Source organism: Chiloscyllium plagiosum, chromosome 9 (assembly GCF_004010195.1).
Source record: "Chiloscyllium plagiosum isolate BGI_BamShark_2017 chromosome 9, ASM401019v2, whole genome shotgun sequence".
Lineage (NCBI taxonomy): Eukaryota > Metazoa > Chordata > Chondrichthyes > Orectolobiformes > Hemiscylliidae > Chiloscyllium > Chiloscyllium plagiosum.
In genome coordinates this window covers 10,093,059-10,111,200 of record NC_057718.1, presented here as the reverse complement: position 1 = coordinate 10,111,200, position 18,142 = coordinate 10,093,059, and the positions used below count along the sequence as shown (strand labels likewise).

The window sequence follows — 18,142 nt, the reverse complement described above, 5'->3', positions numbered from 1 at the left end:
GGCCTGTTTCCACACTGTAGGTAATGTAATCTGATCTCATCTTAAACTTATTCAATGCCCCAATGTCCACTACCCTCTGGGATAGTGAATTCCACAGATTCATAACCCTTTGAAAGAAGTAATTCCTACTAATGTCTGTTTTAAATCTGCTACCCCTTATCCTAAAACTATGTCCATTCATTCTAGATGTCCCCATGAGGAAACACTCTCTCTACATTAACTTTGTCAATTCCCTTTAACATCTTATATACCTCAATTAGATCTCCTCTCATCCTTCTAAGCTCTAGTGGGTGCACACGTAAATTTCATAAGACAGTGCCATGTAAGACATATTTATTTTGCTTATTTTCATGGTCTCATTTAATATAATATTTTGCTTATTTTCATGGTCTCATTTAATATAAATTGTGGCAAGTTAGCTGATACTTTATGCAGGGGGTTTGAGCCTGATAAAATTGCGTTGGATTTTGATATACCTTATTCACCCAATTTACTTCAGATCAGAGGAAGGGTCATTCAACCCGATATGTGAACTCCGATTTCTCTCCACAGGCGCTGAGCTTTTCCAGCAATTTCTATTAAAGGGCGAATCATTTAGGATTGAGATGAGGAGGAATTACTTCACTTGAAGGGTGGTGAATGTTTAGAATTCTATACCCCAGAGGGTTGTGCATACTCCATGTATATGTATGTATGTCTAAGAATCATAGAACTCTACAGTGTGGAAACAGGCCATTCGGCCCATCAAAGTCCCACACTGAACTTCTGAAGAGCATCCATTCCAGACCCACTCTTTACCCTATCCCCATAACCCCATCCCCATGGCTAATCCACCTAACCAACACATCCCTGACAATATGGACAATTTAGCATGGCCAATCCACCCAACCTATACATCTTCGACATGTGGGAGGAAACCAGAGCACCCGGAGGAAATCGATGCCGACACTGGGAGAACATGCAAATTCCAAACAGACAGTCACCCTGGGAATCGAACATGGATAAGGTCGAGGTAGACAGATTTCTGGTTGGTGGTAGATGGTGAAGAGGTGGTGTTTGAAGACTAAAATTAGCAATGATGGGATAGAATGATAGGGCCAAAGGGTCTACTCCTGCTCCTATTCCCTGTGATGCTCACTGGTGATTCTGTGTGAGACAGGCCTAAGCTGAGGGTGACTGATGTTCACAGAGAGGTGTAAAGATCAACCACTAGTTATTGCACTTGACGCACAGATCTCAGTCTGGACTCTGGTCGTTACTGGATTGCCAACAGAAATTTGACCATAGATCTGTAAAAATCCCAATGGGCCCCTCTCTGTCCCTCAGGACCCTGACATGCTGTGAGTCACTCTCTGCTGCCAGGTTACACGCTTGTATCCTGATGCCTTCTGAAGTGACGTAGTAAGCCCTTCTTTTGTAAGACCAGTCACTCAGCAACCACCACCATCTGTGGTGCATCGGGGTGGACAATAAAGAAACCTCCTGGAATTCGACTGATCTTGCACCAGCAGCACCTGCTTGTTTGGCATCATCTCCACAAGTGTCCATTTCCTCCACCACCAACACTCAGCATCATAGAATCATACAGTGCCGAGGAACCCTTTTGGCCCAACACTGTACTGCCAAATCAACACTTGTCCCACTTTCCAGTACTTGGACCACAGCCTTGAAAGTTATGACTGTAGCAGCAGGATGTACCATCTACAAGATGCACTGCAAAACATCTAGAAGGACAAGGGCTTCAGATACATGGGAACACTACCAACGACAGGTTCCCCTCCACACTGCTCACTATCCTGACTTGGAAGTATTTGGTGTTCCTTTGGTGTCGCTGGGTCAACATCCTGGTGTTCCCTCCCTAAGGGCATTGTGGGTAATACCTACAGCACATGGACTGCAGCGGTTCAAAAAGGCAGCTCACCCCCACCTTCTCAAGGGCAACTGGGAACGGGCAATAAACGCTAGCCCAGCCAGCAACACCCACGTCCCATGAATTAATTTTATTTTACAATTGGAGGGATATGGGCCAGGAGTAGGCAAGTGGGACTAATTTAGTTTGGGATTATATTCGGTGTGGACTGGTTGGACTGAAGGGTCTGTTCCCATGCTGTATGACTCTATGACTCAAGCTGTTTGCCTCACCTTCAAAGAGAGATAGAGACCTTGTCCACCCCAGTCCAACTCCGGCATCTCCACAGTAGAGTGCCTTGACCAATGAGAATTTACTTCTCCAATTCTGGTCTCCTGCACATCCCTGATTTTCACTGCTTCCCCCATAGGTGGCTGTGCCTTGTAACTGCTTGACGCCCCTAAGCTCTGAAATGTCCCCTCTCAGCTTCCTACACACTCTGTCTCTCTCTTTCTCCCCTCCTTAAACCTCTTTGACTCACTGGCCCCAGTACGTGGCTCAGTGTCGATATTTTGACAGTGTTCCTGCGAAGAGCAGCCATGACCTAACAGAATGGCAGGGCATACCCAGAAGGGCCGAATGGCCTACTCCTGTTTGTGTATCCCGAGGAAGCACCTTGAGAGGTTAGAGGCTCTCTGTGAATGTGGGTCGGCGTTGTTGGCTGTCTGACTAAAATGGCTTTTCTCTGGTAGGCCTGGACCAACATGATCCTCACGGTCCTCAACCAAATTCAGCAATTGCCGGATCAGACGTTCACCGCTCTGCAGCCCTCCGTATACCCAAGTATCAGCCAACTCACCTGCCACGTCACCGATGTCCGTGTTCGGCAAGCTGTTCGAGAATGGCTGGGAAGAGTCGGAAGAGTTTATGATATAATTATGTAAAAATGAAAGAGAAAAAGGCATCAACACTAAGAGAAAACAAATCTATATTTATGAAGCACAAGGGTTAGCCTGTGAGAAAATGACCTACTTTTCCAACCCTGACTGAGAAAATATTTTTCTTATGTTACCCTCCAAGATCCAAATGTTTCTGGGATACATCTGTGGCCAATGGGCTTGCTCCTTGAACCCCAACCTGTCAGTGGGGGTTGTGCTCTCTCCTGCTCCCTCTCTCTGAGATAGCCTCTTGGGATCCAGGAAGGCCTTGCGTTGGAGCTGGAAGGATTTGAAGAGTCCGAGCTTTGAAGGATGGAGCAGACTCAATGGCTGAATGGCCCGCCTCTCCTCCTGTGTCTTATGGTTTTATGGAAGGTGGAGGGTCACTGCAGTCCAACACGAGTGAGGCCCAACTGCGAGGGAGCTCCAGGCTAGTTAAAGGCCGGACTCTGCTGGGAGACACCAGTGTGATCATAAGCAGATCCGAACATAAATCTGGGGCCAGGGACAGAGCAAAGCTGGAAATTGGCCAGGGTCAAGGGCAGTGGGGTCTAGGGCTTTGAACTGTGTGGTACTGTGACCCTGTAGTTTTATCTGTGAGGAAGGGGGTATCGTTCCTGCTAAAAGAAGCATCATCACCAACCTGGCACTGACTGGGCTGGACTGCAGAATGGGTAGATCAACAAGGGCAACCATTTGGATCCACCTCCGTTCACCCACCTAAACACCTTGGGTGAAAGGTCAAATGTTGAGAGGGTGGGCGGATGGGCAGATATTGGTCAGTGCCCCCTCCTGCACTACGTCTCAGTCTCATGTTTCATTAACAAAGTTCCCTTTTCCTTTAAGGAGAAAGTGAGGACTGCAGATGCTGGAGATCGGAGCTGAAAATGGGTTGCTGGAAAAGCGCAGCAGGTCAGGCAGCATCCAAGGAACAGGAGAATCGACGTTTCGGGCTTCCTGAAGAAGGGCTTATGCCCGAACTGTCGATTCTCCTGTTCCTTGGATGCTGCCTGACCTGCTGCGCTTTTCCAGCAACACATTTTCATCCCTTTTCCTTTAGACTTAGAAAGACCGCTCCAAGAGTTAGTCACTCTTCCTGTGAAACCTTTTCTTGAAATCTATCTGAACGTCACTGCATTCCCATGGGGGGGGGGGGGGGGTGGTGCTGGTTTAGCTCGTTTGGCAGGAAGGTTGGTTTGCAAAGTAGTGTGACGCCAACTGCGTGGGTTCAGTTCCTGCCACCAGCTGAAGTGACCAGGAAGGATTCTCCTTCTGAACTCCTCCCCTCGCCTGAGCTATTGGTGGTCCTCAGGTTAAACCACCACTAGTCGTCTCTCTCTCTCTCTCAAAGAAGAATGCAGCCTTCTGGTCTGATAAGACTATGGCAACACACACGCACTGTGCTCCTGACTTCCAGCTTGTTCTGCTCCCTGACTCACTTTGAAATTACACTTTTTTGATTTGCATTTTTGTGACTGTCTCTTAATAGATGCTGCTGCTTTGGAAGCGTTTTTAGTAAACAGTGTGAACTTATGGCAGATGTTACCACAGTGAAGGAAAAAGTGAGGACTGCAGATCAGAGCTTAAAAAGGTGTTGCTGGAAAAGCGCAGCAGGTCAGGCAGCATCCAAGGAGCAGGAGATTCGATGTTTCGGGCATGAGTCCTTCTTCAGGAATGAGGAGAGTGTCCTCATTCCTCATTCCTGAAGAAAGGCTCATGCTCGAAACGTCGATTCTCCTGCTCCTTTGATGCTGCCTGACCTGCTGCGCTTTTCCAGCAACACATTTTTAAGCGTTACCACAGTGAAGATAACATTTGTTAATTGGATGTTATTAAAGAGCCTAGGCTGCAGTTGAACAGTTACGTTGATGCAGAATTTGCATTACATAGCATCCAGGGACACTTCCTCCATTTTAAAGTTGCTATATCAATGGAATTGTTGCGTTGAATTCCACGCTAACTGCTGTTCCCATCAGGCCTCATGAAGTTAGCTGTTTCTTGTTTCAGAACTTTGAGCGATTAATTTCTGAAGCTGGAAATGAACCTTTTATCCACAGGAACTCTGAATGCAGAATTTGGAAGAAGTATTTCACTTACATCTGCTCAATTCAAATGGGGAATGTTGAGGCCATTCAGCCCAAAGTGCCTTTGCTGGTTTTAATGAGTTGTCCTCCAAACTAACCCCATTATTTCTGGTCTAATCAGTAATGAGCAGACTAAGTTGTAGCCCTAAGTCCTAAAGCTTGTGCCAGGATGCAGATATCATATGAGTACAGATAGATTGGAAGTGCCCCAGTGATAATGTGGATACTTATCCTGGTGTCTCCTCCTTGACTCAGTGCCCGAAGTCACATGACACCAAGCTCTAGTCCAACAGGTTCATTTAAAAATCACAAGCTTTCGGAGCGCTGCTCCTTCATCAGGTGTGTGATTTTAAATAAACCTGTTGGATTATAACTTGGTGTCGTGTGAGTTCTGAATTTGTCCATCCCAGTCCAACACCGGCACCTCCATATCTTGACTCAGTGTGTCGGTCACTCTTTTGTCAGTCACCATGGAACAGTCTACATTAACGGCACTATTGCAATGCCAGTTGTTGTCAGAGTCGGCTGAACCACTGATCCTGTGGCTGATGCAACCTCATCAGATTCTGGTGTGACATTGAACTGACAGTGTCCAGCGCCATGAGCTCTCTGTCCCATATACCCATGGCATACAATCTGAACCGAAAAGTGCACAATGTAGCTCCCACCTCCAAGTTGGGCGACACTGAATAGAGGGCAGGAAAGAAAGGAATCATTATTTTTTAAAAGTAGAATGTATAGATGAAGGTATATTAAATAGAAACAAAGTGAAGAAATTATATAAATGAGAAATGGAGAGGGGCAAAGGAACTGTGCATGGAAATCCCAGGAGTTCTATTCCCTAACCTTTAAAATGGATGCTCTAACTCTCTCCAGTTTTCGTCATCTTCATTGGCTATCCATCTTGATCAAGTAACCCACGTGATCCCAATCCATCACCTTTAAATATCCACTCCTTTCACCATCGATGCTCAGTGGCAGCTGTGTGTACCACCTACAAGATGCATTGCAGAAGTTCACTAAAGATCCTTAGACAGTGCCTTCCTAACCCGCAAACACTTACCGCATCTTGAAGGACAAGGGCAGCAAATACATGGGAGCAAGCACCTTCTGCCAAGTTCCCCTCCAAGCCACTCACCATCCTGACTTGGACATATATCAGGAGGGAAAAAGTGAGGACTGCAGATGCTGGAAATCCGAGTCGAGAGTGTGGTGCTGGGAAGGCACAGCAGGTCAGGCAGCATCCAAAGAGCAGGAGAATCGACGTTTCGAGCATAAGCCCTTCATCAGGAATCCTGATGAAGGCCTTATGTCCAAAATGTCGATTTGCCTGCTCCACAGATGTTGCCTGACCTTCTGTGCTTTTCTAGCACCACACTCTCAACTTGGATATATATCTCCATTCCTTCAGTATCGCTGGGTGGAAATCCTGCAACTCCCTCCCTAACTGTGAGCAGACACTATGCATGTTCCAACACCCCATGGAGTGCAGCAGTTCAGATTGTTCTCTACCACTTTCTCCAGGGGGTTTAGGGCTGTATTGACAGACAGAAAATGCTGGAAATATTCAGCAGGTTAGAGCACTCCTGGATCTGAGTATGTCCAGCAAATGTTGTTTACAAATTCCGGAAAACTGGAATATTAATGTCTCACCCACATTATATGCTGTCCAAAGCCTCTTTTCTCTTCCTGCCCCACCCCCCAAGGCCTTCCTGTTAATGGGATAGCATTCTCACGGATCTCCAACCCTTCAGTGGGTTTGTCGTTGTTTTCAAGTCTCGTTTACTCAATCAACATAAAGCTGAAGTCAACATAAGTCAGAGAAATGATACAACGGCCATAATGCAACAGGCTAGCAGAACAGGCCTGAGAGGCTAACTATTGCTGTCCTGTTCCTGTGGTAACTCATCCCAATCTTTTTACCTATCCCACTCTCTACTCCTCACCCAGTGGAGATGGTGACCACACAGTTTATTACCGGCCAATTTGTCAGTGCCTGTGTCTTATGGTGTCTATGCAAAAAGAGCCCCATCCTTTGGTTTAAGAACCATAGAAAAGTTATGGCAAAGAAGAAGACCGTTCAGCCCAACATGAGTGCATGGTTATATCAAAGAGCTAGCTGCCCGCTCTGATCCCACCTTCCTGGTCCGCAGCCTTGCGGGTTACACTGTTTTAGGATGCAGATCCTGATTCCTTTTAATTGAGTTGGGGAGTTTCCCTTTGAACACCAGATGATTTGTGATGCCCACATCCCCTCTGGGTGAAAAGTCTTTTCCTCACATGCCCTCTAATCCTTCGGCCAATCAGCTTCAATCTGTATCGCCCCCGGGAATGGAACTCTCCATTGGATATGCTCTGTAGAGGCTCCCTGCCTCCCTCAAAATTTCGTACTTGGATTCAGGTTTCTATTTTCTGTACCTCCTCCTGCTTCGTGCCCCAGCAACTTGGCAGCCAAATAAATTCTGTTTTGTTTAAAGCTAAGTGACTGGGCCAGTTACATCACTCCAGGAATATCCACTCTACACCAGCTTAAAACATTTCAAGAAAGTTCTCTGCACCCGGACCGAAGTATCTGTTTCTGTGCTGTACATCTCTATGACTAACTTTGCTAATTGCTTTAAGCAGGTGTAGAGTGGATATTCCAGGGGAGATGCAGCCGGCCCAACCACTTAGTTTTAAACAAAGCAGAATTTATTTGCAAGATTACCGAATGAAATACAAGCAGAAGAGAGCAGAATATAGATTAACAACCTATTCAAAAATTCAACGGATTATCCCAACTTTGATGCTGTTCCAAACACTTGCAAAGATCCCTGTAAACACTCCTTGGCAAAAAAGGAAAAATCAAATACAGGTCTTACAGGAGAGAGAGATGGCAGAGGGATTCAGTATGGAACACCTTCTTCCATGTAGCTGTTTCTTTGATGAGCAGCCTAAAAAAAAACTGACTGATCGCCTTCTCTGAACAGCCAGACTGCTAAAACCCAAACCAAACCAAACCCAACCAGAAAAAAGCTGAGCTGGGAGAACTGGCCACTCCACTTTTTTAAAAAAAACTTAAAAGCTTCTTTAAGGAGATCAAGCCTGACATTTCAGAACCTGGGTCTGGTAAAACAATTTTGAAAAAAAAATCAAGGACAACACAACCTTGTTAAAGGAGCATCATCACACCAGGGATTGTATGTTGCCTGTCAACCCTGAGACATGTTGCCAATCAGCAAGGCACACATTCCTAATGGTAAGGACTCAAAAGACCTATCTGCCTATTGGCCACTCCTCTGGCTGGCCTGGAGTCAATCTGGCAGATATATCTTCAGCAGCACACCCCTTCCTGAGCTTGGAGCATCTGATCCATGGCGGTGCTGCGGGAGTACTGCATTAATCCTAGTTTTTCAGTTGAGGGATTAAACCGAGGCCCAGGACAGGAGGATGTAAATAATTCTGGAGCATCTATTTCAGAGCAGCAAAGACCTCCCCTGGTAACCTGGCAATATTTGTCCTGCAACCAACTTTTCTACCACACACATACACTTGGAAAACACTTAATATTGTTGCCATGTGGGATCTTGCTGTGCCTAAATTGCCTGGCACTTTTCCTATCTTATAACTGAAGGACTTCATTGGCTGGGAAGTGCTTTGTGAAGTCCTTAGGCCAGGAAAGGCGATATGCAAATGCAATCTTTCACCTTTGCTATGTTGTTTACCTGAGCTGACAGTTAGGGGACTTGTCTAGTCTTACCAGCTGTCCAGCAGACACAACCGGAGGATGACAAATTATTACCTGACATGGGGGGAGAGGGAGTGTGTTCAGGATGGGGAGGGGCGATTGCAGTTTGATTGAATATCATTTGGAGCTTTACTCTTAACCTGAAATTCCAGTGAACTGTCCATTTGTGCAGCTCACCACCACAGTATTTCAAACTGGATCTGATGTTAACCTTTGACCATGTAACTGTAAATGACCTTGTTAAATGTGCCCATTCCCATGTGCTATTTGTAGTCGCTGCAAAATTACTCCCCTTTTATTCACCTTTTATTTATATTGTACTTGTGTTTTTAAGAAATCAGATATTTAAGTTCATGTTTGCCTGGTCAGGATGTCAATTGCCATTATCGCTTAATTTATTTTGAGACAAATCCGGTTTGTGTATATTTTTGCGTTGTCGATACTGTTTGTTCAGAATGTCACTTTAATAAGCAGTTGTGGGATGATCTGTATTTATAACGCTTGTATTGTAGAATAAACATTGCCAGTCAACATCATAAACTGCACTTTGCTGTCTCTGTTTTCTCTGTCAATTTGATCTGTGTGTTAGCTCTGGCTTAGAGTGGATAGCCCTGACATCTTCAGGATTGAAGATTGTAGATTTGATCACCCACTTGAGACTCATCATGCAACCGGCCCTTGCTTAGTGTTGTACTGGGATAAGACTTCAGTAATCTACACCTTGTTAACAATTGGAAGTTGGTTAACACAGATTAGTTGTGCAATCCCAGGAAAGACTTAAGTAACAGTCTAAACAGAATCAGACTTACTGCTATCATTCCAGGGGAGTGGTTGCACCAAAGATCTGACGGGCAGAACGGCTTCCTTCTATGCTGTCTCTCTGAATGAGCTGCCAGAGAAAGTGGTGGAAGCTGGTACAATGACAACATCTGGATGGGTACATGAATAGGAAGAGTTTAGAGGGATATGGGCTAAATGCTGGCAAATGGGACCAGATTAATTTAGTCCCATTAATCTGGTTGGCATGGACAAGCTCGACTGAAGGGTCTGTTTCTGTGCTGTATATCTCTATAACTCAATGACTGCATGATGGGAGTAGGCCCAGCAGCACGGATTCGAGCAGGCCCAGCAGTGCAAACCCGAGTAGGCCCAGCAGTATGAGACCCGGCAGCAGTGGCTGCATCAGCACAGTGGGCCTGAAGCGGACTCATGGCAGCGGTAGATTAGAGTTTGGGCTGGTGCAGTACCCACCAGCATTGGTGGCGTCTGCATTGGTGAGGTCTAACAAGGTCTCATAGTGGTGAAGACATCAGTGGAGGTGAGATATCGCCAAAGAGTGACATTTGTTCCAGTGGTGGTAACTCGTGCCTGGTCACCAGGCCCATGACAGAGCACTTAACATTAAGGCCTGTCAAGTGTCTTTATTTCTTCTTTTTTCTGCCTTTATGTTTTGGTTTATTTGTCTGTAAGATGGAACCAGAGATTGGCAACACTATACAAACAGTATTCACTGCTTTGGAACAAGATTCACAATAATTATTTATTGTCACACATATCCACAGACTATTCCTGGGCTCAGAAGCCCTACTCCACCACCATTTTGGAATGGGTTGAAGGATTCAATCTCATCCGTGTCCATAACCATAAGCCCATGAGAAACAGGAACAGTGGAATGCCATTCGAGCCTGCTCTGCCATACAATAGGATTATGACTGATCCAACAATCCTCACATCCACTTTCCTGCCTTTTGTCCATAACCCTTGATTCCCTTACCGATTAAGAATCTATGATTGATTGTGTCATTGATGATGAAACACAGAAAAAATCCCCCCCGTATCCCTGTAACCATGCATTTCCCATGGATACTTCACCTAGCCTACAAGTCCCTGGACACTATGGGCAATCCACCTAACCTGCACATCTTTGGACTGTGGGAGGAAACTGGAGCACCCAGAGGAAACCTATGCAGACAGGGGGAGAATGAATCAAACCTGGGTTCCTGTCACCGTGAGACAGCAGTGCTAACCACTGAGCCACCATGCTATCCATAATTAACTGTTGCAATTCCTATATGACAACACTTCAGAAGTTTTTGGATGTCTGAAATGCACTGAGACACCTTGAAACTGTGAAAGATGCAACATAAATTGATATCTTTTAGTGCAATGAACATTTACCGTGAAGAATACCACTGAATTTTGGAATGTACTAAAATGGTATTAAAATGTTTCGAGGTAGAATCCCATGTAATCTCTTCTAGGTACACAAGACACTTGAGAGCTTTGAAGATGAGCTGAAAATGTTGCTTTATTTGAAGTGTGTAAACACAGCAATCGCTACCCTCCTTCCAGCTACAAACAAAGGCATTCTGAAAAGTCCCGGTGTTTCTAGTAGATCCCACTAGAACAGAAAGGAGCCTATGCCCCTTCCTGCAGCCCTGGTAAAAGCAGAGCACATTAGAGAGTGGAAGGAGACAAGAAAGCTTCACACACTGCTCTCTGTACTAAAATAAATAATCTACAAACATCCCATGTAAAAACAAGAAAGACTAAAATGTACACATTTCCAAAAGTTGTGTTTACAAAGAGAATCCCCTCCCAAAAGAAGAGGGCATTTGACAATCTCTGTACATGTACAAACAAGTATTGAAAGATCACAATGTGAGTAACAAGCATCATTTCCCTTTGACTGGTTCTGGGCTTTGGTGCCACCATCAAACATGAGTGAATGTGCTTTGTTTTAGTTTAAAATGTAAGGCTTTATTTGTGTGGCAGGATGTGAGAACAAGGGAAATATTGTGTTTTTTTTAAAAAAAAGCTCTCTGAAGTTTCTTCCAAAAAATACTGTAGGCAACAATTTTTTTTCCCCTTAGGAAAGATTCCATCTCTTTGGTAACGACATCAGCAAGTGTCACAGGATTTAGAATATTCAAGTCACATGTATATATCTGTAATATTGTCCTGATCAGCAATTAACCGTCTCCCAAGTCTCTCTCACTCTCTTCCACACCTCCCTCACATTTTCTCCTCCTCCTCGGTGTACGAGTGATTATTCCAGCATCACTGGTCTCTCTTCTCCACTGTACCCAAGCTGTTCGACTTGAGTGGCATCACAAGTCTATCCTGCAGCTCTGTCCTTCCGTGTCAAGGTTAGGATACTTGCCTTCTTTGTTCCACTTACAGCTGTTGGCGTGACCACCCAGATCACACCCCCATCTTATCGCAGCCATCCCTGTTTGATATTGCTCTCACTAAATTATCGAGGATTTCAGTTCCAATGAGCTATGACTTGGGCAGAATCTATGCCAGCCTTGCTTATCACTGTATTAACCGTGGATCTGGTACAGAACCAAACCTGGTGACAACAGCTTGGCAGATTCAGTTCACCCAACTTCTGCACGTTGAGGCAGAGTCCAATCAGAGATTCACCCAGAAAATATACAGATGAGTGAACACCCAGCATTGATGTTGACCCCTGCCCAGCCACCTGCAACAACTGAGGTGGGGAGTTCAGACTGGGAGCCCCTAAAAGGGGGTCAAGGCCGGTGTCAAAGAAGTAGCGATACTACTGACACCTGAACCACTGACTTTGGCTGCCCCCCCCCGCCCCCACTGACCGGTCTGCTGAAGTCAGGACTGGGCTACAATTGGGTTAATATCAAGTCAAAAGGTTGAACGGCTTTATTCAGTCAGTCACAAAGCTTGCTGATCTATTTTGACTGATCCAGTGGCAATGGGAGTAAGAGGGACATAAAAGAGACTACTGGCATGGATTCATGAACGTCAGGAATTCCCCTTCCCCCCATTTCCCAGCTGTCCCCTCCCTTCCCAGGAGGTGGCCAGCCATCTCACCTTGGCAACAGGGGCATTCAGCTTGGCACAGCATGGACTGTAGCACCCCCCCCCGCCCCACCATGCTTCCCAGCCAAAATCCCCATCATAGGTGGCAACAGCAGCTGAGCATCTCCTCGACCCACTGCTCCTCAGGAACCTGTTCCTGCCTCACCACCATCCTCTTGGTAGCTCGAACCAACTCCGACTGTTGCAGGCTGAGCTAACGGAACACCGATGCGACCCGGTGTGAACACCACCGAGACCTGCCGACTGACATGCCTGTTCATTAACAATACAACACTTACTGAGCTCAGTTATCAACCACAGAAAAGACCAGCCCTCTCATGCGGCTGCTTCAATGTATTACAGTCTGATAATTCGCCAAGTACACACATCCTCCAGTTCCAACCCTCCAAGTTCCAATACTTACTACCTCTCCTCCTTCCACTCAGGGTGGAGGCTAGTGGTCAGCTGAACACTCCAAACCTCCTTCACATTGTCCCATGTTAAGAGTTTGAGATTTCAGACTGCCCTTGATTATAGTCATAGTCAGGTCATACCTTCCTTCATCCACCTGGGGCAGTAACCATGCATCTCTCTCGCCCTCAGTTCCACTCAGATAAGTCAACGAGACTGATGTGAATGTCTGGCAGAAAAGAAATCTTTCAAAAACCTCTTGGTCTCATTGTTCTCCCCCTCATTCTTTCCTTATCGTCCTTTGCCTCTTTTTCCTTTTTGTTCTGTCTCTCTCATCTGTCAACTCGCAAACCCAAAGTTATCTTTCTCCCAGCTTCACCCCACAGCCTATTGCCCACTCCTGCCCACCTCTGTCACAAAAAGCCTCTTGCTGCGTAGCGAGCTTTGCCCCCCCCCCCCCTCCCCTGTGACACATCCCACACCAATGCAAAGGAGCTCTTTGCCCCTTGCTTTTACAAGACCTTGGAAAAGTGCATCGCAGACTTCAAAGCGCCATGGGTTGCCCGAGGTTGTGAAAGGTGCTATTTAAATGCAGGTCTCTCTCTCTGTTTTGGTGCATGGGTGAGTCTCCCAGGTTTGGAAAGCTCAGCCTGAAGGACCAGGCGAGACCAGAGTCTTCAGCGTTTAGGTTTCTCCTTAACCGGCTGGGGCCGTTTGCAATTAACTTGACGTTAAAACAAAAATTAAAACACAGGAATAAAAACAGTCTCTTTCCGTTATTGCTCGGTCTTTCACGAGTCCCAGTCCTGGTTTGCACCTTCTTCTGCCAAAACGCTTTGGGCAGGGAGAGTGTCTGCTGCCCTGCGCTTTAGCGAGTCTAGAAGGTTCTGTGAGGCAGGGCCCCCCTGCCGCGTGTGGCTGGAGATGTGGTCGTCTCTGGACTCCTGGCTGCACTGGGCATCCGCCAGGCCGTTGGTGCTGAGGAGGTCTCCCTCGCTGTGCCTGCGGCCCTCGTCGCCAGGGCGATGACCCTCGGTGACCTCCGGGCTCTCGACCTCCCCTTCACGGATGACAGTCATGGGGCTGCTGTGGAGCCGGTGCAGGTGGAGGTGCCGCGCGCCGTACCGGCTGCTGGGGGCCGAGGGGGGTGTGCGCGAACGCCCATGACGGACTCCCGCGTGCCCTGACCCCTTGGGTACCGGCCCCTCGTGTGAGGCCCACTCCTCGCGGGGGTTCCTGGCCCGGTGGCCCGGCGAGCGGGACTCAGCCGGGCCCCAGCCGTTCATGCGGGCTGTGTCCGTTGTTGCCGGTGACTCGGGCGGTCGGTGCCTCGGGTCGGTGCTCCTCAACATCTCAGCCGCCGACATGCGGGATCCGGTCTCCACCCTGCTCCCCTTCTTCAGGAGCAAGGCCTTGAAGCTGTCACTGCTGGTGCTGGACCTGCGCAGGTTCCTCTGGATGGAGCCAACCTGCTTGATGGTGCCCGGACTGGAGGCCGTGCCCGTAGGGGTGACCGGGGGTGAGTGTGGCACACTCTTACTGAGCTCATCCTCAGAATCCTTCCTGCCCAGCACTCTCCGCTTGGACCTAAAGACGGCAAAGGCAATCTTTAAAACTTCGTTTTCAACATTACTGAGGATGAAAAGACAGAATGGTACAGTCAAACAGCAGGGATACTGATCCTTCAGCCCAACTTGACCACGCTGACCATAATTACAAACTAATTCCCATTTGCCTGCATTTGGCCCATATCCCTCTAAATCCTTGTACCACTGCAGATGCTGGAATCTGTACTGACAGCAAAAAATGCTGGAGATCACAGCGGGTCAGGCAGTATCCATGGAGACAGAGAGAGCAAGCTAACGTTTCAAGTATAGATTACACTTCAGCAGAGTTCTGATGAAGGGTCACCTAGACTCAGAACATTAGCTTGCTCTCTCTCCCTGGATACTGCCTGACTTGCTGTAATCTCCTCTCCAACACACCCATCCAGACCCCCTCTGCCTCACCAAACTAGTCCTCACCCTTAGTAACTTTTCCTTTAACTCTTCCCATTTCCTCCATGTCCAGGGGGTGGCCTTGGGCCCCAGCTGTGCCTGTCTCTTTGTCAGCTATGTCAAACAGTCCCTCTTCAGTACCCGTACAGGCACTACGTCCCAACTCTTCCGTTGTTACATCGATGACTGCGTCGGCGCAGCGTCCTGCACCCAGGCTGAACTGGAGCAGTTCATCGACTTCGCCCACAACTTCCACCCCGTCCTCAAATTCACTTGCTCCATCTTCGGCACCTCCCTCCCCTTTCTTGACCTCTCCATTTTCAGTTTCAGCAACAGTCTCCAGACAGACATTTACTATAAACCCACAGACTCAACTGCCTGGACTACACCTCCTCCCACCCAGTATCTTGCAAGAATTCCATCCCGTTCTCCCGATTCCTCCGCCTCTGCCACATCTGCTCGGATGAGGAAACATTCCACTCCCAAGCATCCCAGATGTCCATCTATTTTGAACAAAGTGCTTTACCCCCTTCCGTCATACAGACAGCCCTACACAGTACTCCTCTCTGTTCCATTGCTCTAACCCTTCTGCCTAAACGCAATAAAGACAGGTCCACCTTGAGTTCACCTACCACCCCACCAGCCTCCACATTCAACGCATCATCCTGAAACACTTCAGCCAACTCCAACCTGACCCCCATCACCAAGTACACCTTCCCTTCCCCATCCCTCTCTGCCTTCCGCAAGGACCATTGCCTCTAACAGTCCTTGGTGTGCGTCACGCTCCCCACCAACCCGCCCCAAACCCCCAGGTACCTTCCCCATGCAACCGAAAAAGATGAAAAACCTGCCAGTACACCACCATCCTGGGCCCCAAACAGTCCTTCCAGGTGAGACAGAGGTTCACCTGCCTCTCCTTCAACCTGGTTTACTGCATCAGGTCCTCCCGATGTGGTCTTCTCTACATCGGGGAGACCGAATGTAAACTTAAGGAACGGTTCACCGAACATCGCAGCTGGGCCCGCAGGGGCTGACCGGACCTCCCAGTCACCCCCCATTTTAATTTCCCTAACCATTCCCTTTCCGAAATGACCATCCTCGGTTTCCTCCATTGACACAACAAACTAAAACGCAAATTGGAGGAACAACACCTCATCTTCCGCCTGGGCAGCCTACAGCCCGGAGGACACAACATTGAGTTCTTCAACTTCAAATAATCGCCCTTCCCTTCTCTGACTTCCTTTTCAGCCTTTTCCCCTCCCTTCCATTCCTCTCACCAACCCTTCCTTCCAACCACCAACTAGATTCATCCCTCCCATTGACCAACTAGGCTGTACCCTCTACCTGTCTTTACCTATCAGCACCCTGCCTCCTCCCACCCCCTTTATCTGCAGCTCCCCTTACACCCACCCCCAGTCCTGAAGAAGGGTTACACCAGAAACGCTGACTTCTCCACCTCCTGATGCTGCCTGGCTTGCTGTGTTCTTCCAGCCTCCTGCTTGTCTACCTTGGATTCCAGCATCTGCAGCTTTTCTGTTTCTAACCATGTGGTCTCCAGCAGTTTCTGTTTTCAGTCTCTCTGACCTTTCCTATTCATGTCCCTGTCCAAATGTCTTTTAAATGTTGTAATTGTATCCATCTCCACGCTTCCACTGGCAGCTCATACCGTACACATACCACCCTCTGTGTGAAAATGATTGGTTTAATTTGATTTATTATTGTCACATGAACCGAAATACAGTGACAAGTATTGTTTTGCGCGCTAACCAGGCAAATCATACCTTACACAAGTACATCAGGGTAACGGAACAGAATGCAGAGTACAGTGATACAGCGACAGAGAACGTGCAGAGAGAGATCAAAACTAATATATGAGAGGTCCGTTCATCAGTCTAATAATAGAGGGGACGAAGCTGTTCTTGAAGTTGTTGCCCCTCAGGTCCCTTTCAAATCTTTCCCCTCTCACCTTAAACCTATGCCCTCTCGTAGTAAAAAATATCAGGGAACAAGCGATAGACTAGACAAAGAGAGTCAATGGAGATATCGAAGGAGAGGGAGGTACATATTCTGTGCAGCACAGAATTTGAATATTGCTGACAAAGCTTCTTGCCTTGCTTTCATCAGGACAGCACGCAAGAACACCAAATCACAAAAGGAACAACAATTTATATTGCATAAGAAGAGGGTGCTGAATTGTAACAGTACCAGCAATCAGAGTCCACTTGCCAAGCCACTTCAGAAAGCAGTACAAATTGTTATTCCCTTTGAGATTTGGTATTCTTGCCATGCTGTCCTGATGAAAGCAAGACAAAAAAAACTGGCACCATGTAATTTTCTTTCCTAGCAATATTCAGGCGTGTAATTATGCATATGTACGTGTAAATGATTAACATATGAAAGTATTAGTGTTCATATCATAGATACATAGAACATTACAGCACAGTACAGGCTCTTCGGCCCTCGATGTTGCACCGATCTGTGAAAATAACCTGATGCCCACCTAACCTACACTGTTCCATTATTATCCATATGTATGTCCAATGCCCATTTAAATGCCCTTAATGTCAGTGAGTCTATTACTGTTGCAGGCAGGCCGTTCCACGCCCCTACTACTCTCTGAGTGAAGAACCTACCCCTGACATCTGTCCTAAATCTATCACTCCTCAATTTGAAGCTATGTCCCTTTGTGTTAGCCTTCACCATTTGAGGAAAAAGGCTCTCACTGTCCACCTTATCTAACCCTCTGATTATCTTATAAATCTCGATTAAGTCACCTCTCAACCTTCTTCTCTCCAATGAAAACAGACTCAGTTCCCTCAGCCTTTCCTCTTCAGATCTTTCATACCAGGCATCATCCTAGTAAATCTCCTCTGAACCCTTTCCAAAGCTTCTACATCCTTCCTAAAGGATGCCCTCCTAAAGTATTGTGCCACAAAAAGAGGGTCTAAGGAAGTTTAGATCGAAGAGTGAGGCTTCAGCTCAGGAATCTTTGACAAGGAGGTTGAGTGAAGTGATTACACCACAGTTGAAGAGGGTGAAGACATGACTGCCCAGCTGGTTCAGTGCGCTACGTGCTTGTTGTGGGAGGTCAACGACTCTAGTGTGTCTGGCTCGTATAAGTGTGGAAAATGTGTGCACATTCAGCAATTGACCGAGCATATTGCAGCGCTGACGAAAGAACCCGAAGACCTTAGGCTCATCCGAGAGAACGAGATCTTTCTGGACAAGACCTTCAGCGATGTTATTACACAAATCATGCCAGAAGAGAGCAGAAGAGAGCAGACGATGAGGAAGGC

The 18,142-nt window shown here is 47.1% G+C and overlaps 2 protein-coding genes and 1 long non-coding RNA gene across 4 annotated transcripts in view; 2 read left to right on the top strand and 1 right to left on the bottom strand.

Annotated features, from left to right (window-relative positions):
- The window catches only part of arfgef3 (ARFGEF family member 3), a 152,313-nt gene extending 148,626 nt beyond the window's left edge, over nucleotides 1-3,687 (top strand). For both annotated transcript variants that reach the window (XM_043695352.1, XM_043695353.1), the window contains one exon: nucleotides 2,602-3,687. In XM_043695352.1, coding sequence (XP_043551287.1) covers nucleotides 2,602-2,793 — 192 coding nt within the window. In that variant the 3' untranslated portion in view covers nucleotides 2,794-3,687. The remainder of the gene's footprint in view (nucleotides 1-2,601) is intronic.
- Nucleotides 3,688-3,761: 74 nt separating this feature from the next.
- Nucleotides 3,762-4,253, top strand: LOC122553201. Its single transcript, XR_006312627.1, has 2 exons — nucleotides 3,762-3,977; nucleotides 4,050-4,253. It is a non-coding gene; the product is annotated as an uncharacterized LOC122553201 (long non-coding RNA).
- A 6,635-nt stretch (nucleotides 4,254-10,888) lies between these two features.
- LOC122553163 (NHS-like protein 1) overlaps nucleotides 10,889-18,142 on the bottom strand; it is a 273,324-nt gene continuing 266,070 nt past the window's right edge. The window contains exon 10 of the mRNA XM_043696750.1: nucleotides 10,889-14,436. Within this exon, the coding sequence (XP_043552685.1) occupies nucleotides 13,641-14,436 (796 nt within the window). The 3' untranslated portion in view covers nucleotides 10,889-13,640. The remainder of the gene's footprint in view (nucleotides 14,437-18,142) is intronic.